Source organism: Xenopus tropicalis, chromosome 6 (assembly GCF_000004195.4).
Source record: "Xenopus tropicalis strain Nigerian chromosome 6, UCB_Xtro_10.0, whole genome shotgun sequence".
NCBI classification, from domain to species: domain Eukaryota; kingdom Metazoa; phylum Chordata; class Amphibia; order Anura; family Pipidae; genus Xenopus; species Xenopus tropicalis.
This window is the reverse complement of record NC_030682.2, coordinates 72783540-72804600: the sequence shown is the minus strand read 5'-3', so window position 1 is coordinate 72804600 and position 21061 is coordinate 72783540. Positions and strand designations below refer to the sequence as shown.

Genomic DNA, 21061 nt, shown 5'->3' with positions numbered 1-21061 from the left:
TTGTATAGGTCAAAAACTCCCAGCAGTAAACTACCAAATTTCCAAAGCACTGCTCCAGAAAGCTGCATACTTTAGATTTCAAGGACAAAAATTCCACTAACAGAAGGTTTATCCCAGAAAATTATACATTTGTAGAAAGAACAGATTCTGGGGAATCCAGAATAGGTAGAACTGTCTGTCTACTCTAAACTACCAAGTAGTGCAATGCTTTCCTAAAGTTACTAATTTTTATCAAATTTTTTTTTTAAAAATCGCTTCAAAGCTTCTAGTCTATAGTATCTTATCTCCTACATGTCATAAAGTAACCAGAAAAAATACCCTAAATATGAACACCAGGGGTCCACTAAACAGTTCGATGCCCAATATGTATAGGCTTACCTAAGTATGTGGGGGATGTAGGGGTCCCTATGTGAACATACCCACATATGATCTATCATTTCAGCTGCTGCAAAATCAACACATTTACATCATTTTATGTAGGATAAAGCTAGTGAAAAATACACTCACCCCAGAAAGCCATATATTTTTGGAAAGTACACATTCCCCTGAAATCCAAAATGGGTACCCATGTCTTTCTACTCCAAAGTACCAAGCTGCAAAGCTTTCTTAAAGTTGGCAATTTTAATAACATTTCCAAAAATCTTCTCAAAGCTTACACTATGCAGCATCTTATGTTCTACAGGTCATTAGGTAGCTATATAAAAACAGCCTAAATATGAACTCCAGAGGTCTACTGAACAGTTTGATGCCCACTGTACATAAGTTTATCAAAGCACATTAGGCACTTAGAGACCCCAAAATATACCTTGTTCACACTAATTTCATGGCTTACCTTTACCTAATTCATAAACACATGGCAGTTTTATGTGGGATAGAAGCTGCAGAAACATAGGGTGACCTCTGAAAACCATATATTTTTGGAAAGTACACATTCGGACAAATCCAAAATGCGTAAAGAAGCCTTTCTACACCAAAGTACCAATCTGCAAAGCTTTCCTAAAGTGGTTTTTATGACATTTCAGAAAATCGCCTAAAAATGTTGCAATTTGTCGCATTTATCTCACACAATTTCTTGCATACAAAGGCAAATCACCCTAAATAGGAACACCTAAGGTCTACTGAACAGTTTGATGCCCAATATGCATAGATATACCAAAGTCTGTGGTATGTACGGACCCCAAAATGAAAATAGCGCATATGGATTTCTCACCTGCCAACTCAGCTTTTGCATACAGAGCCCCATGTCAGAGTATTATGTGCCGTAACACCCCCTAACTATACATAACTATAAGTGTTTGTGTATACATGTGTGTACACATCTAAAAGTAGTGTGTAAGTGTGTATATAAGTATGCTTAAGTGTGCAAAATGGGAACAAAAAAAAAAAGTTTGATTTTCTTCCAATAAATCACTAGTTTGCATTACTTCCTGAATTAGTGAGGCACCTTTTTTGGTTTATACTTACTTTTTAACAGCACCTGGAAGACTCCCTTAAAGGTCCAGCTAATTAAAACTGCTTAAAGATACAGTCCCAAATAACCATTTAAAACATAAGTATATAAAATCTGGTGACATTCAAGATCATATGGAAATAATTATGAAATCAAGTAATAATTACAATAGGTCACAACACATTAGTGGCAAGTCACAACTTAAACATAAATAACATTTGACTTTTGTACAACATCAGGTTTGTTAAACAAATGCTTATGTTTTATCACTTTGGATTGCAGGATTTGTTATTTATCTATCAAGAATTTTTACCTTTTCTGGAGATACAAGAATCTATTAATTTTAATCTTCCTTTATTCCATGTAACCCGATTTCTAATCCAGCACAAGGTGAAAATCTTAACAGACCCTTAATACAATTTGTTAATCTTGAATAAACACTTAGAGGTGTGACTTTAAAACCTTTAATGCTCTAACACCTGGGTCTAAGACCATCACAAATGACCATGTTGTATTGAAAGCTGCTCAAGAACAATGCAAAAGTGTTTCCGTGCAAAATATTAAAGAGGACCTGTCACCCTAAGAAATCATTCCTAATTCTTTTCTATTGTGTTTGTCAAGCAAAATAAACTTCACTTACACTGTGTAAGTAATATAAATATTGTCTCCTACAGTCTTGGGAAACTTTGTATCACCCCAAAATCTCATGTACGTGCCAAAATGGGGAACCCGTTGGCCATGTCCATGCATTGGCTACACCATTAGATGGTGAGCAGGGAGGGGGAAAGCAAGTGCTGAATGGAAAGTGAAAGTAAATGTCTGTCCCGCTTCTATGCTCAAGGCATTATTTGTAAGCCGTGATCTGTGCCAAAGGGGTCTTACCAACTTTTGCACATGCCAAAAACCATTTCCTTCTTTGCTTCTATGTTTTAAAATTTGTGAAATAAAATGTATGCATTCATAAAAGGGGTAGCTTATCCTCAGCTTAATTTAGGATAAAGAATATCCTATTCTTAGTAACTTTTCATTTGGCTTTAATTTTATATAGTTTTTGAATGATTAGCCTTTCCTCTTCTGAACCTTTCCAGCTATGAAATTAGGTCCATGACCCCCAACATCCAAAATTCAAGTGCTCTGCAAGGCTAAAAAAAGTTTAGTTATTGTTACTTTGTATTACAGGTATCGGACCCCTTATCCGGAAACCCGTTATCCAGAAAGCTCCGAATTACGGAAAGCCCGTCTCCCATAGACTCCATTTTAATCAAATAATTCAGAATTTTAAAACTGATTTCCTTTTTCTCTGTAGTAATAAAACAGTACCTTGTAATTGATCCCAACTAAGATATAAATAATCCTTATTGGATGCAAAACAATCCTATTGGGGTTAATTAATGTTTTATTGATTTCTTAGCAGACTTAAGGTATGGAGATCCAAATTACGGAAAGACCCCTTATCCGGAATACCCTTGGTCCTGAGCATTCTGGATAACGGGTCCCATACCTGTACTAGTCTTTTTGTTCAGGCTCATTTTCTACTCATCTTCATTTAGATCACTGCCTGGTTGCTTCAGTAATTTGGACCCTAGCAACCAGCTGCTACAAAAAAAAAGCTAAAGGATTCAAAAACCACAACAAATTAAAAAATGAAGATTAATTGCAGATTGTCTTAAAATATAAATTTTTGCATCATACAAAAAAATTGAATTTACAGGTAACCATTTGCAAATATGTTGTTTTTGTGCAGTAGTTTACTACTTTTTACTTACACAATTAAAAATTTTTGCTTTGGGGGCGTGGCCTGCGCGCTGGACGAGTAGGAAGCACTCGCGCTGAGCTCTGCACAGGAGCCTCAATTATCCTGCCGACACAAGCTACAAACAGCCGGTTAAGACACGGCAAACTCGGGGAAACACCTCAGTGCACCCTCCAGCCACAATGGGCAAAAACAGACAGGCAGCCAAACCCTCCAGGGCAACTCCCGACACAGACCCGCGCATCCAAGATGGCGCCGCAGCTCCTCTACACCACGCGGCTCCTTCTGACAGCGCCACTGCAACAACAGCTAAGTGGCTTGAGCGCTTCGCCAGACGCCCCTCTCCTCCCCTGCAATCCCAAGGTATGTCTCCCTCACCAGCAACAGCACCAGGCAATGGGGAAACAGCCCCACAAAATACTGCTCCTGGCCAGTCTACCCACACAGCAGAACCAACACTGACCGAAATACTCCAGATAATCACTAACAATCACTCCACTCTGGTAACTAAAGTGGATGAAATACACACTGACTTTGCTATACTAAAGCACGACATACAAAAAATAAGGGAGAGAACGGGAGAGGCAGAAAGGAGAATAGGGGACCTAGAAGACTTAACTAACCCAATACCAAACCGCATTGATGCAGTCTCTAAACAATTAAATGCATTAGAAGCCAAAGCAGATGACCTGGAGAACAGACTGAGACGCAACAACATACTCATCCTAGGAATGCCGGAGGGCATAGAAGGGAATGCTCCAGAGACTTTTGTGGAAAAATGGCTTCATTCTAAATTTGGGGAACAAGTTTTCTCTAACGCCTTTGCAGTTGAGAGAGCGCATAGGATACCGGGCCGACCACCACCACCAGGCGCACAACCAAGGCCACTGATAGCCAGATTACTAAACTACAAAGACAGAGACGCAGCCCTAACAGCCGCTAGGAAAACAGGAGAACTACTGCACGAGAACCACAAAATCTCAATATATCCAGACTTTTGTACGCTGATCAGAAAACAAAGAGCACAATTCACTGAAGTTAAACGTATGCTGCGACAACGGCAAATTCCATATGCGATGCTATTCCCCTCCAGGCTCAGAGTCGTTGACAACGGGAAGACCCAATTTTTTGAATCTCCAGAGATAGCAATCTCATGGATAGAGGGACGCCCTAGAGACCACCCACCCCATCGAGAAGCTGGACCGTGACCGAAGTACCCCCCAGACAACTTGCCAAAGAACCGGGACTAACACAAGCAAAAGATGATACCGGCTACATCATTTGGCTCCCCAGCAACAACAGCGGAGCTCATCTCCAAATCGCAGACACACAACACACAGGCTGTCCAACCTACGGACAGGCTGAGTAGACTATAACCCCTCTTTTTCTACCACAGGTTACGTTACAGGGAGGAAACCCGCACACAATTATGTTGGGGAGTGTGTGGGTAGGGAGGGAAGGTTTGAGGGAGTTGGGAAGTTATCTTAAGTTTTTTTTGTATGTTCAACATGACACAGTACCTCAAGTAAGCCAGTGGGTGTGTATAAACAACAGGGCAACTACTACTAATTGTTTGCAATGTCAAGTGTTAAAATAATATGCTGGAATGTAAGGGGAATGGGTACGGCCATCAAACGCAGACTAGTCTTTGACTTTCTAAGGAATGAGAAACCCCATATTGTAATACTACTGGAGACCCACTTGGAAGGTAAAAAAACTCTTGCACTAAAAAAAAACCCTGGATAAGCAACTCATACCACTCTACATACTCCACATATGCTAGAGGAGTATCTATACTGATCTCTAGAACATGCCCATTTAGCTTAACTGCAATCAACACAGATAAATGGGGCAGATATGTAATATTACACGGACTACTTCAGGGCCGACAATATACAATTGCCGGCACATATGTCCCGCCACCATTTGAGGTTAAACTCCTACATGAGATAATGGAAAAGATCATGAGATTACCCCCAGCGCCGCTACTGGTGATGGGCGACTTTAATGCAATTAGGGACCCGGAACTAGACCGTTTCAAAACCTCCGGAACTCCCAACACAAACTTTACCAACTGGGTCTCCACGTATGGTCTGACTGATATATGGCGTGTGCGTAATCCAAACATAAAATACACCTGTTACTCCCCAGGTCATAATAGCCTGTCCAGAATAGATCTTGCCCTGGGAACCCCAGATAAACTGGTAACTGATGCCAATATCCTAACCAGAGGGATATCAGACCACTCTCCAATAACAATTACCATCAAGGTATCTACAGACCCAGGTGATAGAACATGGAGGTTAAGCCCCTATTGGGTTAATCACCCAGATCTAGTGGAATATACCCGTAAAGCTATAATCTCCTACTATGAGATTAACCAAAACTCCTCTACACCAGACATAGTGTGGGATGCACTAAAAGCCTACATAAGAGGGGAATACATTAGTAATATAAGGGCCCTAACTGCCTCATTGGACTCTGAAATATCCTTGCTCACGCAAAAAGTTAAGGACCTAGAGGCTGCATATACTACCACATCCTCAGAACAAGATAGACTGAACTGGCTCAATGCCCAAAATGCACTTACTCTTGCACAAATAGAGGTAACCAAAAAACATATTCTCTATCAACGAGTCAACATATTTGAACAAGGGGACAAAAATGGCAAATTACTCTCCTTTTTAGCACGAGATGAATTTGCACAATCCACTATATCTGCAGTCAAAAAACCCTCAGGAGAAATCCCAGCTGATCTAACAGAGGTGAATGAAACATTTAGAAACTTCTACACAGACCTATATAGTACCAAAATACAGAAAGGGGAACAGGAAATAGATACCTACCTCCATAATACAGAAATCCCCACCTTTGAACACCAAGAATCTCAAAGGCTGAACTGAAATAACTGTTCAAGAGGTAAAAGATGCCATATCCTCCTTCCCTATAGGCAAAACTCCTGGACTTGATGGTATACCCATTGAGTGGTATAAAAAGTACCAAGACCAGATAGCCCCTCATCTAACCAACATATTTAATGCCAGTCTGACGGGTGCCCCTCTTCCACAATCCATGTGCACAACACTTATAGTCCTCATACTTAAACCTGGCAAGGATCCAACGGAGTGTGCCTCGTACAGGCCTATCTCCTTAATTAACTCAGACGCCAAAATCTTAGCCAAAATTTTAGCTACCCGCTTGGCTCCCGTACTACACAAAGTAATTAAACCAGACCAGACAGGATTTATGCCAGGCAAGTCCACAGACATAAACATTAGGAGGTTATACAATAATCTCTCCATCACTCATTCAAATGCGGGCAACAGAATAATAGCCTCACTCGATAACGAAAAGGCGTTTGATTCAGTCGAATGGCCCTATCTATGGGGCACAATGAAAAGAGTCGGCATCCCGCCAACTTATATCCAGTGGGTAAAAGCACTCTACGCACACCCTCTCGCCAGAGTCAGAACAAACTTTAAAGTCTCACAGCCTTTCTCCATAAAAAGGGGCACACGACAGGGCTGCCCACTCTCCCCCCTTCTCTTTGCCCTTGCTATGGAACCACTGGCATGCAGAGTAAGATCAGATAAAGAGATAGAGGGACTACAGGTAAAGGACAATATAGAACTAATTTCTATATACGCTGATGATACCCTATTGTATCTGGCAAACCCAGACAAAGCGCTCAGAGCAGCACTCACAAGCATTAACAACCACACAGCCTACTCTGGCCTTAAGATAAACTGGAGTAAATCAATACTCTTTGCTGTGGACCCTAGACCCCCAGACGCACCCATCCGAACCCAAGGCCTAACCTGGTCTGAAACTTTCAAATACCTGGGAATCTGGATCCACAGAGATATTAAAAAATTCACAGAACTAAACTTGTTCCCAGTCATTAAACTTATGGAATCCAAAATCAAGACATGGGCACCCCTACCTTTATCGCTATATGGCAGAATAAACCTCTTTAAAATGATCCTACTCCCAAAATTGACATATATCTTTAGGCAATCCCCGATAATGATAACAAAAAAAGTGTTTAGAACTCTCCGTAGCCTAGAAATAACACTATTCTGGAATAACACACAACCAAGGATTGCCCTTGCCACTCTTCAGTTACCAGTAAGACAAGGTGGGCTGGCAGCACCAAATTTATTTCTATATTTCCTTGCAGCCCAACTAGTCACAGCATGGAGATGGGCCTCCCCCTCCACACAAAATGCCTCCACAACATTAGAAGCACAAACGATAGGATCACTTGAAGAACTTAAAAATCTACTTTACAGAGGCACCAAATATACAATGAAAGCAACCCCACCAATGACCACAACGGTAAGAGCATGGAATATAGCACTTAACCTTTTCCCCAGCCCCTCCCTACATTGCTCCAAATACTCCCCCCTCTGGCATAATCCAAAACTAAAACACTTTAGCACTGTCCCGGACCCACGGGCCTGGGCCAGATATGGCATCAAATATATCGCTGATATATACATAGAGGGTAAACTAATGCAGTTTAAAGAAAAATATTTACTGCCTAACCAAATGCTGTTCAGGTATGTACAGCTGAGGCACGCTGCCAGCTATCAATTTCAATCCCAAATAATAAATACTACCCCCAGAGGCTGGAAGAATATGCCCACACGCCTGAACTCCGTAAGCCACTATCATTATTCTACAGTTACCTAATCTTAGCCGGACCATCTCCGGCTACCAAAGCTCTCACTAAATGGCAAAATGACATACCCACACTAGACACTGTAATGTGGGAAGATATTTTGGACTCCTGCTTTGAGGGCATGGTATGTAACAGAGATAAGCTACTTCAGCTAAAATACTTGCATAGAATATATCTCACTCCACAAAGGCTGCACGCAATGAACCCAGATATCTCACAAAACTGTCCGAAATGTACTGCCCCAGTGGCAGACTACTTCCATATGGTCTGGACCTGCCCAGAGATTCAGGACTTCTGGAGACAAGTAACCCAAACCATTCATTGTAAGACCTCACTTATAGTACCCCTAAACCCCATAACAATACTTCTGAACCAAGTAGAAGAAATCGCGCCCAATAGGGCACATCGCACTCTCCTCTCTATTCTGTTAATGTACGCTAAGAAAACCTTAGCCCTTCACTGGAAATCAAACTCGGCCCCCACAATACCATTTTGGATAAACATAGTTACTAAGGCAGCACCACTGTATAAATTAACATATATGAGGAGAAACTGCCTGGACAAGTTCAAAAAAGTTTGGGGCGACTGGTTAGATGCAGTAGAAGATGGTTAATAAAATAAAACCCAACAGAACACACCATACTAAGACTCATCCAAGTACTCTCTAAAATAATAAAAAAAAACAAAAAAACTCTCTTATAGTGGTATATGGTACCCCCCACCCCACCCCACCGGGAAACTCAACGCTCAATAACATAAGAACACAAGGAATGAATACACTGCAATAAAGGTTTACTGTAAAATGTCATGTATATTGTTTATTTAGTTTTGTATTAAATTTAATAGGAGAAAACTGTACAACCAAATGATTCCTTAATACAAATGTATGTAAACTGAATGCAATTTTCTCAATAAACAGAATTGTTAAAAAAAAAAAAAAAAATTTGCTTTCAGTTTTAAGTATATGCCTTCCTAAGGTACTAATAAGCTTATCACTGTGATAAGGATGCAGTTACCAGAAAAGTTACTTAATTGCTTGCTTTATTTAATACATTAGGATCTGAAGTAGTGTCCTTCAAGCATATTTTCTGGTGCTTTATGAATGACTACTTCTATTTCCTTTTTGCCAAAAAGACAAGTCCAGACTTGCTTTATGGTATGTGGCATGGAGTCTGAATATATAGTACAGAATTAGACCACTTGCATCAAAATATACAAAGCAGAATCAATTAGGATTTGTCCGAAAGGCTTCTTTTACATGATTTACAACCATGCCTAGGGGTTTCATTTTAGTTAGCTATTTCAATTGATGAGGTGAGAACTCATAGTAAAAAAGGGTTTTGTCAAGTTTGGTCAAAAATTAAAACCATACAAAGCATTTAATTTATGCACCTAATACTAGTTTCAAACAAGAAATTGGAGAGATTGCAATTGCCAAAAAATCACTAATTTGGCAATTATAAGCTCACTTTGCTTAACATCTTTAGAGAGCTGAGACATGTCATGGGTTTAATTACATCCTGTTTCTCACCTTTTTAAAATCTTTTAGTGAATAAATGTCAGCAGTAAATCCATGGTGCTCTGCCTGTTGACCAATTTCCTCAGAAATTGCTTTTGACTGTCCTTGCTGTGTGCCATAAAGTAGCAGAAACCTCTTTTTTATTTCACCACACATAATGCGTCAAAATAACTTCTCTGTAGAAAGCAAAACATACAGGTAAAATTAGATTACAAAAACCATTATCCCCTCAAATATAGTATGTTTTAAGATACATGTTTGGCTTAATAAACCTTCAGTTACCCTCAGCTATTTCGCTAAGCACAAGAGAAAAAAAAACTAATCTGGCACAGTGTTTTGATATCTGCCTACACAAGCTATAAAAAATCCTAGAGGGTTTTGGACAGTTGCTTTCACAACCCAGTTTGACTGATCATGAATTAAATGTTAACATTTATTAATCCTTTAAATGCCAGCAGAATTTCACATTGCGCACAGCTCAGTTAAAGGAGAAGGAAAGGTAAAAACAAAGTAAGCTTTATCAGAAAGGTCTATGTAAATACCATAAGCACTCACAGAAACGCTGCACTGAGTTCTCTGTCAAAAGAAACAGGATTTATTGTCTCTTTGTTTTCCTGTGCCAGAGACACACAAGCTCTCTACTGCTCCCCCCTCCCTCAAGAATGCTAAGAACTTCCCCCCCCTCCCCCTTAGGAATGTGGATCTGAGCCAATCAGCAGGAAGCTTTCTCATAGTCTTACAAACGGAGCATGTACACCAGTCTGGGTCTTGGTGCAGGAGCGAGGCATTATGTGAACTTTCTTTACAGAGCTCAGCTTTTTTTCTATGAAGCTTCTGATCATCTGAATAATTCATTGAATAGGTTCCAATATAAACAGCCGATGTTACTCTATAATAAGAAGTACATACAAATAGTCAAAATAAATAATAAAGTGCTAATAAGTCAGTTAATTGGGGGCAGTGGAATTTATCTTAAGTTTTTTAATTCATTGGGGGTCAGTGGAGTTTGTCCCTGCAAAGCTTCCCTGCATTACCTTTTGCTTGATACACAAATTACTTAAGTTTCTAGGCAAGTTATGTAACTTTCTAAGCAGTTTTTGCAGAAGTTACATAAATGTCTAAGTTTCAGTGTAGCTTACGTAAACTGTGTAACTTTTGCAACGCGGCCTCTCTAAGGAGGAAGATTTCACGGGGCCCGGTACAGTTGTACCCCCTCTTCCCCCCTGATGGGGGCCCTGCATATGGCCCCCCACAGTAACTAATTGGCTACTGACTGCTAACAGCTTAAAGGAGGAAGGTTTAAAGGAGGAAGTAGTGTGGCCATTGTGTTAGACATCTTCTCACTTCAGCCTTTATAGAGTACATTTTTGTCTTACTAACTATACTGAAAACATGTTTTATTTTGCGCAGTCTGTTTTGATCATTTACACGAACCACTTTTTACACTGAACCGCACTGAAAGTAGATTCTACGTTCTGCAGTACTTCTGGGATTGGGAGCGGAAGACTGACTTTTAATGCTAATTATTGGTCCCCGTTCGTTCCACAGCCCCTAGGGAACGAGCAGAGGTGGGGAATGAGTGGCTATTGGGTCGTGATTGCCCAGGGGCAAAATCTATGCTTTTGGGCATAAAACAGTCCAGTAGACCCTGGTGTTCATATTTAGAATGTTTTGTGTTGGATATATAATGGGGTAAAATACAAGCTTTGTGACGATTTTCAGAAATATTATAAAAATCGTTGCTTAGCATAGCTTTGTAGTTTGTTAGCTTGCAGTAGAAAGATGTATTTACATGGGGCGGAGCTAGCAGAGTGTGGACGCATAAAACACTTAAGATACAGAGCCAATATGCTACAACCAGAAAGGAGATCACTGCCAAATTAAAAGTGCAGCGCAACAACAAGATCCCTAACATTACGGGACCCAAAAACCAAGCTAAAAAGTGGACTGCCCTGGTGACACCATACTATACTCAACACATGAGCGCTGAGCAACTGGAAACAGGCACCAGACACATGATCCCAGAGGCCTAAGACACCAGACAAACACATGATTCAGGAAGCAGAACTTCTGCGAACCTCAACAGTGAAACTAAAGTCAATGCTACTAGATATAAAGCAAACCCTACAAGCAGATATAAAACGTCCACAGAAATCCGCAATAAGTTAAAGGAGCTGGGAGAACACACAGCCTTCATTGAAATAAGGATGGAAGAGTTCATGGAGACCCATAATGAGCTGGCAGACAACCAGGCAAAGATGGAGATGGAGCACCTTGCAAATAAAGACGTGGACCTGGAATACAAGTCCAAAACAACCTAAAACTATGGGGGAAACTAGAGAGTGCAAACACAGGATCTGGAGGATTACAAATGTTGTCTCTGGTGTCTTTTGACAGCTCTTTGGTATTGCCCATGGTAGTAGTTGGAGTCTGACTGACTGTGGGGTGGACAGGTGTCTTTTAAGAGCTCAGACAGGTGCTACTAATTTAGATTAGAGTAGAGGCAGAGTAACAGGTCTTTGATAGCCAGAATTCTTGCCAGGTGTTCAAATACTTATGTGCAGCAGTGCAATACAAATAAATTCTTTAAAAATCATACAATGTGATATCCTGAATTGTTTTTTTTTTTAAATGCTGTCTCTCACAGTGGGAATGCACTTACAATGTGAATTGCAGACCCCTCCATGATTTCTAAGTGGGAGAACTTGCAAAATCGCAGGGTGTTCAAATACTTATGTTCCTCGCTATAGGCAGTACTAATGTGTGTAATTTATATGCTGGGGGTTGCCGTGCAATCCACAGGGGAAATGGAGGCATATGGATTTAAGGGTATGTCTTAATATGACATCATATAATTCTTTCATATATGAATGATGGGTGATATCCCTACAGCGAGCATGAACCATTTGGGTTTTTGCTATGTTTAATAAGGAAGGGCACATTGTGACTGACCTATTCTCTAAACCCACCGAAAGAAATAACATCCTCAGACCGGACAGCTACCATACTCCTAACACCATTAAGGGTATACCCAAGGGTCAATTTTTACGCATTAGGCGTATTGCATCTGATGACCAAAGGTATCAGGGGGTACCATACTTGCAACTCTGAGTCTGTGGTATATGCATTAAAATGCCCATGTGGGAAAATGTATATAGGTCAAACTGCTAGACCAGTCAAAACATGAATACGGGAACACAAATACTCTATAACGGCATATGATCCTGAGAAAAAGAAAACACAAGACACCCGTGGGAAAACATTTTTATTTGCATAAGCACAGCCCGGCCTCATAACGTTGGTTAGTCTTAGAAGACGTGGCCGTCCCAAAGAGAGGGGGAGACAGAACACGTCTACTATTGCAAAATGAGGCAAAATGGATACATATAATGGGAACCCTTGAACCACTGGGTATGAATGAAGACTTGAGCCTCAAATGCTTTTTATAATGTTATACTTCTTACTTACAGGTTATAAAGCTAAGAACTTCTATTTGATGGACTCCTATTCATGTGAAAAGAGCAAACATTCTCTCAATTTACTGTTTGGTAGGAAACTGCCTTTTCTTTGTAGCTAATCTGTATACAATGGGCCTGATTCACTAAAGTCCGAAATAAGGAGTGCTATTTATAGCATGCATTAAAAATCTTATCACTTCTTATTTTTCGCTCGATTCACTAAAAGGACACTTGTCATAATTAAGAAGCGATGTTCTTGGCGTTATTTATCTTGTGACGACATTTTCAAGCAATATATTACGCAGCGCACAACATATTACGCAGCGTGCGATATTTTACGCAGAGCGCAATATATTACCCGCGTAACCATTACTTTCTGAAGACTACCGTTCTGAATATTTTGCGCTCTGCGTAAAATATCGCGTGCTGCGTAATATGTTGTGCACTGCGTAATATATTGCTTGAAAATATGTCGACGCAAGATAAATAACGCCAAGAACATCGCTTCTTAATTATGACAAGTGTCCTTTTAGTGAATCGAGCGAAAAATAAGAAGTGATAAGATTTTTAACGCATGCTATAAATAGCACTCCTTATTTCGGACTTTAGTGAATCGGGCCCAATGTATCTTTATATTGCTACTAAGGTGCCATTTAAAGGTAGGCCACTAGATGGCAGTACACTTTCTTTTCATGATAATTAGCTTGAAAAAGGAACTAAAATGTTCTGAAAGCTTGCTATGGTTATCTTAGTTAGCCAATAAAGGTATCACCTTTATACCACTTTTGTTATTTTTTATTTCAAAAGGGTTACCCTGTAAACATGATAATCTATACACCTGGCCACACTATGGAGCTGGTGGAACTTGTTGGTGGGTGTTAGGTATTTATTCTGTTTGCTAATGTCACTTTTATATGCACCTGAGGAAGGCTGTTTAGCCGAAACATGTAGTGCAGTGATATCTCAATAAATTACACTGTTGCACTGAAGAACATGTGTACTCTCCAGGTTATTCAGGCTGTAATCACCCATTGTTGACCTGTTTACACCTCAGACATTCCCTCTGACACATCCAGCATTGTGTCTCTGTATGCTGCCTGTGTGTGCCATAGGGCAGGCATAGTGTGGCACACATGGGCAGGAATAGTATGGCACACATAGGCAGGGGAGGGCAGGCATAGTATGGCACACATAGGCAGGGGAGGGCAGGCATAGTATGGCACACATAGGCAGGGGAGGACAAGTATAGTATGGCACACATAGGCAGGGGAGGGCAGGCATTGTATAGCGCATGTACAGTCGTTATATACATCAATACCACATGAGGAGGGCATGCATTACATTGAGGAAGCATTGCTTAATACCAATACTCCACACTCTATGGTATTCTTCCTCATGGAATTACTTACTTTTGTTTTGAAATACAATTACTTCCGCTTTAAAAAAGACTTTTATGTCCAAATACAAGGCACGGCGATGGGCAGTAATTTGGCACCTAGCTATGCCAACATTTTTATGGATTACCTGGAACGTAAACTTATACTCCAGAATCCATTATATGCGGAATCCATACACTGCTATTTTAGATATGTGGATGATATCTTCATAATATGGAAATCGAGTGAAACGTAACTGCAGGGATTTCTTGAGCGCATCGATTCCCAACACGGTTCAATTATAAAGCTAAGAACTTCTATTTGATGGACTCCTATTCATGTGAAAAAAGCAAACGTTCTCTCAATTTACTGTCTGGTAGGAAACTGCCTTTTCTACATTTGTAGCTAATCTGTATACAATGTATCTGTATATTGCTACTAAGGTGCCATTTAAAGGTAGGCCACTAGATGGCAGTACACTTTCTTTTCATGATAATCTATACACCTGGCCACACTATGGAGCTGGTAGAACTTGTTGGTGGGGCGTTAGGTATTTATTCTGTTTGCTAATGTCACTTTTACATTCACCTGAGGAAGGCTGTTAGCCGAAACATGTAGTGCAGTGATATCTCAATAAATTACACTGTTGCACTGAAGAACATGTGTACTCTCCAGGTTATTTGGATTGAATTTGAAAGTTGTACAGCCAGCACAGGGCCTGTTACCAGTTGACGAGTACTCTTTGAATACTGGAACCTACGTCAATTGCGGATGATTACAGCCTGAGCCTGAGGTGTGAACAATGCAGGTGGAAAACAATGAAGGCATTAAAAGATGTGAACAGCACAGGGGATTACATGATTAAACAATACAGGGGGATTACAGTCTGAATCGGAGGTGTGAGCAATGCAGGGGGCCAGTTAATCTCAGTGCTGATACCATTTAAAGCTTACACAAAGGTAAGCCATCAAAGCAGCCAGACAAGTGGGGGGCCACACGCCGCCAGTTGGACAGCCCTGCACTAAACCATTACGAAGACTTTAGATAAAGTTTTTAATACCTTTAGGGTCAAATTTCCATTTTTTTTTCTGTAACTCCCTGCATTCTATGGCAATGCTTCTGAGCAGCAGTATCAAGTTCTACAATCAGTGGTGGTGGTGTTTTTTTCTGTAATTCCCTGCATACAACAATATAGTGTATCAATTTCTCCAATTTCACAAAAACAGTTTTGTGGTTTCTGGTATCTTTTTCACATTTTTAAGTGCTAAAAACTCACACAATTCAAGTTACGGCTTAATGTCTGGTATTTATTAAGTGCAAAAAATCCAAAAACTTAAATGTAAAACTTTGCCATATAAAAGCTTGCACGTTTTTATAGAAGTTAATGTTGTCCTAGGCAAAGTCAAGCCATATTTTCAATTAAAGATATTCGAGTTGGGTTTCTAAACTCAAAAATTTGAGGTATTCGAGTTTTGTAATAGCACAATTTTACCACATTAATAAATAAGCGAAAAGAAAGTTTATTCTATTTAGAAAACTCGAAAATTGATAACTAGGCTCAATAGTATCTCTACATGTTGATACTGAATTGCCGTAACTGATATTTATGTGTAAAAACACTTTATCATTGGATGCTGGGAGTTAGAGAAAAAAAACACCTCCACTGTTGTGGAATTGGAGTGTTAAACTGGCCACACGCACCGATGGATATTGTAAGAAACCTTAAGGCTGCGGATATCGGTCGACTCGCTGATCGCCCAGGTTAAAAGATTTTGATCGGGCGTCACTAAAGGGCATCCCAGCAAAATCTACGGCCTTCAGCAAAAGGCAGTGGAATTCCTATTGTTTCTACCTCCATATCTGACAATTCAGCCCTGAACGTCTGTGGAGGGTGGGTACGATCTTACGGTCGCACAAAAGACTGAAAATCACTACGTGGTATGGCCACCTTTAAACATTTGACTGTGCACGGTTTACATAGCTTCTAAAATGGATTTATACAATTTACAAAGATAACATGGCAGGGGTTTTCCCTGCTACAGCAGAATTCAGTCTGTCAGTCAGTGCTATGACTATTTTCTATGGAAGAATGAAGAGGCACTCCAACCCCTCATTTCAGCTTAGCTTCTGAAGTAGAAGGATCACGCTATAGCTCTAATATAATGATGTTTTTAGCATTATTGCATATGTTGAGGAAGAATGAATGTTTGAAAAAATTGAAAATAAATATTATATAAACCTATAAAATTTGAATTTAAAAATTCTAAAAGCTTGGGAGTTTCTATAGAAGTCAATAGGAATTGTCCTAGGCTAAGTCAAACCATATCTGAAAATCTGAATTTGAGATTTTAAAGTTTGTAAGCTGGAAAAATTTAAAGTATTAGATATTTTTAATTGATCGAGTTTTCCTTATTAATAAATAAGCGAGCATTATGTTTATTTGATTTAGAAAAAAACAATTCACAAATTAAAAAACTGATAAACAAGCCCATTGGTTTAACAATTTTGCTGGTTTTAACATGCTACAAGGCCCAGATGTGCCTCAATGAAGCTAGTGTGTCATGCAAAAGAATAAAAAAAAAATAATTCTAGTATAGGTATAGGACCAGTTATCCAGAATGCTCGCGACCAGGGGTATTCCGGATAAGGGGTCTTTCCGTAATTTGGATCTCCATACCTTAAGTCTATTAAAAAAAAAAAATCAATAAAACATTAATTAAACTCAATAAGATTATTTTGCATCCAGTAAGGATTAATTATATCTTAATTGGGATCAAGTACAAGGCACTGTTTTATTTTTACAGAGAAAAAGGAAATCAATTTTTAAAATCTGAATTATTTGCTTATAATGGAGTCTATGGGAGACATGCTTTCCGTAATTCGGAGCTTTCTGGATATCGGGTTTCCGGATAAGGGATCCCATACCTGTACTAAAAGCAGTCAAGAGGCAAGCTTAATAACGTGTTAAGAATTGGAGAATCAAGGACCAGGCACTATTTTAATATATTACAACACAAATTAATTTACAGAATTATATTAATATAATGCTTATATTGCAGCAGCCAGTGTCAGGCGTGAAAATTCATATGCACGATTTCTGTTTGGGTGTCTCTGTCTGCCACACAGTTTGGTAAATCTATGAATGGGCATCAAACAGTTCAGTAGATCCCTAGAGTTCATATTTGGGATGTTTTATGCTACTATGCAATGAAAAGTGGGGCATTTACATTCAGCTTTGCTTTGTTGTTTGATACTTTGCCATATAAACACAAATTTAAGCATTTTAGATTCCACAGAATATTACCACAATATAGGTATGCATTAAAGGAGAAGGAAAGTCTAATAAAGAGTTAGTCTCAAGCTGCAGGCATACCTTCAGTTGTCTCAATAGTGCCCTTAAAGGAGAATGCAAGTCAAAATTTAAAAAGTATACTGCCCAATAGTCCTCCTATTGTTTAGTAAAAACGCCACACTTTTGGCTCACTTAATCAAATACAGGAAGGATAGAGAGATTTCAGTGATGTCACTGTAGTCTTCACACTGCTGTAGGCTGCCAGCACCATATCTCAGAGAAGCAAGCAGGGATCTGGGAATTTGGATATGCAGTAAGTACTTAAAAAGAATGCCTTTAGGCTTACTCTTAATTTATATTAACCTTTCATTGTTCTTTAAGTCTCCCCATATTTCTCCCGTTCAGATGATCTTTCTGATAAAGCTTACTTACTTTTTACCTTTCTTTCTCCATTAACTTTTTTGGGGGTCTCTAAAGCCAGATATTTTGGAAATCCTATGCACAATGGGCATCAAACTGGTTCAGAGGACCCCTGACATCAAAGAATTTTTTTTTTTTTTCATTTTTACCCCACAAAAAAAAAGTGTTGAATTTTCACTAGCTGAAGTGGCAAGAAAATCTGTATGCACTAACTTCATTTTGGGGTCTCGAAACGCCAGATCCTATGCACAATAGGCATTACACTGTTCAGTGGACTCTTGGCATTATATCTAAATATTATGCTTTTTTTCTTGGCAACTAATGCTATATGGGAGATAAGAAGTGGAAGCTGTGTGGCAATTTATAGGTATTTCATCAAAACGGCCAATTGTGACTTCATAGTTTGGAGTAGAAAGACATGGGTACCCATTTTAAATCCTCTTGATTGCATACTTTCCAAAAACATGTTTTTTTGGGGGGAGGGGGTCAATGTATTTTTTTTTCGTGTTTGTAACCCACAAAAATGCCACAAATTTGTATGCATTAACTTCTTTTGGGGTCTCTAAATGCCAGATACTTTGGTAATTCTATGCACAGAGGACCCTTGGCATTCAATATTTAGAATGGTTCTTCTTTGTACCCAATGTTATGTGGGAGATGCTAAGTTTTAAGTTGGTTTTTCAGAATTTCCATAAATTTCTTATAGCTTAGAAAAGCCTTTACGTTTTGTAATTAAGAGTAGAAAGTTGCCCAATTTTGAATCAGCAGAATGCATAGATTTAAAAATTGTATGGTTTCCTGGGGGTAAACCTACTGTTCCAGGGTTTTTGCCTTTGGAATCTAACGTATGCTATATTGTGCTGTAGTGCTTTATAAATTCTGTAATTTACTGCTTTAAGTTTTTGATCTATAGAAGTCAGAAAACTTTATAAAACTATACAAGTCTGGGTTTCCAAATCAGCTGAATTTTTTTTCTGGCATTTCGTGCAACTAAAATATAAAATTTAACTTGCACTTAAAGGGTTAAAAGACACTTCAACTTAGTCTTTCATTATTACATAAGGTTTTAACATTTTTGTTATGTGATCCACACCTGTTACAAATCTACTGCATTTAAAAGTATGAAGGTAAGACAAAGCAAATACACCCATATTAGCAAACAAGACCATTTATATATGCTTGACATAGCCCAGTCACAATTGTTAATGTAAAAATAAATGAGAGTAAATAGGCTGTGCAAAATAAAAGGTTTTCATTATAGTTAGGCAGAAATATAGTTTATAAAGGCTGCACTGAACATGTCCAGGTTACAGCCAGAACTTTCTCTTTTGCATGACTAGAACAGGGCCACATGGGACATAACTGTTCAGTTTGCACACTCAGATCAGGATCAAAATCAAACTCAAGTTATTAACAATTTGGGAGTGAGATATATTTTGTTTATTTTAACCTTGGGTATCGTTGTACTAATCCCTGCCTTTTCTATGTTTAAAAATGTTGGGAGCAGTTCAGGCACATCTAGGAACTCACTATTTTCACCTATGCACATTTGCACAGGTGTGAAAAGTAAACCCACTAACTATAACCATATGTCAAAGCTCAAATTGTTGGCGAACATCGTATTATTAATACACCATGACCACCTGAAATCACAAGGGTATCAACACGGCATATATAACATTACGTGAACCAGATATCATATCACATTTTTATAACCGTCTAGCAGTCGCCCGTCAAATACCCAACTGCTAAGTGTTATTCTTCAAACCAGTGCAGCGCAACCTTGAATAGTTAAGACACAACGCAAGTTACCTCTCCAGAGCAATACTCCAGCTTGATAGGAAATAAATTTTCACCTTCTGAAGTACTTCCTGTCTGAAAGAAAGGAAGTGACGTAAGGCGTGCCGTATATTACAGAGGCTGGAACTATATATACACGCGTATTAGTAGTAATTGGAAATAGGTTTTAGGCAGCCTGTTACTTTTTTGCGGTTAACTAAGCGTAGAGTTGTGAGGTCTTCCTGTAGCAGCTGCACGCATTCAAAATGGACATGCGGGATTAAATATTTTCTGTAGAGGTGTTAAGAAGAGTGATTTGGACCTGAGGTATGCGACGTGTACCGAACGTTTCTGCAGGTAAATTTCCAACACCAGAAGGTTGGTTTGTTGTATGGACAGGGAGGCAATGGGAGGAAGCTTCTTGAAAATAAACCAGAAGGAAAAATGAATGTTGGGTAATTCATGACACCTGAAAGGGGCAAAAGATAATTTGTCTGGTCTGGTGGAAAGAAGGAAAATGTCAAAAGAGCGGGAGATGACAGTTACATAGGGAAAAAGATGCTACTACTTTTAAAATGTTGAAAAAGTTTAGTAGGATGTCGTTTTTCATGTAAGCGATTTAGTATAGGGAGTTCTGGGGAATATAGCCTGTCCTAGATTTAGCTGCAACTTGGCTGGTGACATCCCTTGAAGGTGTATATTTTGATTTTCAAGTTGAGCATATTGCAGCAGACACTTATCTTGCTGATATCACTGAACACTGGGCTGGTGTGTTTTTTTTTGAAGAAGAGAAACATTAAGTTGGGGTAACAGGTAAGTGATTGCTATGGATGGGTTTAAAAAAAAAAGGGGGGGGGGGAACTATTTTTAATAATTTGTATTAATTGACAGTAATAACAAATATTAATACATATGCAGGATCAATGATTAAACCTGATAAACTGTTAGTGAGCAATAAATTACAAATGCACAAGTATGTATGTATGTATGTATGTATAACTTTATTTATAAAGCGCCACAAGGGTACGCAGTGCTGTACAGTCTTACAGAATACAAAATTACACACAGGGAGGACAAGTGATATAATAAATAAATACAATAAATACATATATATGTGTGTGTGTGTGTGTGTATGTATGTATGTATATATATATGTATATATATATATAATATATATATGTATATATAATATATATATATGTATATGTATATATAATATATATATATATGTATATGTGTGTGTGTATATATATATAATATATGTGTGGTATGAGACACAGTAGGAAGGAGGTCCCTGCCCCGTAGAGCTTACAATCTGAGTGGTTGGGTA

The 21061-nt window shown here is 38.9% G+C and overlaps 2 protein-coding genes across 9 annotated transcripts in view; one reads left to right on the top strand and one right to left on the bottom strand.

Moving 5' to 3' along the window:
* mtrr (5-methyltetrahydrofolate-homocysteine methyltransferase reductase) overlaps positions 1–19857 on the bottom strand; it is a 206346-nt gene extending 186489 nt beyond the window's left edge. The window contains exons 1-2 of one of the 3 annotated variants that reach the window (XM_031903494.1): positions 19765–19857; positions 9419–9582 (exon numbers count right to left, since the gene is read on the bottom strand). In XM_031903494.1, coding sequence (XP_031759354.1) covers positions 9419–9562 — 144 coding nt within the window. In that variant the 5' untranslated portion in view covers positions 9563–9582; positions 19765–19857. Of the gene's footprint in view, positions 1–9418; positions 9583–10146; positions 10170–19764 lie in introns of those variants that run through there. The other 2 variants (XM_018094927.2, XM_031903495.1) reach the window with 2 other exon arrangements.
* A 29-nt stretch (positions 19858–19886) lies between these two features.
* fastkd3 (FAST kinase domains 3) overlaps positions 19887–21061 on the top strand; it is a 177612-nt gene continuing 176437 nt past the window's right edge. For 2 of the 6 annotated variants that reach the window (XM_012964381.3, XM_018094571.2), the window contains exon 1: positions 19888–20088. In XM_012964381.3, coding sequence (XP_012819835.1) covers positions 20061–20088 — 28 coding nt within the window. In that variant the 5' untranslated portion in view covers positions 19888–20060. Of the gene's footprint in view, positions 20089–20170; positions 20545–21061 lie in introns of those variants that run through there. The other 4 variants (XM_031903267.1, XM_031903266.1, NM_001142147.1 and 1 more) reach the window with 4 other exon arrangements.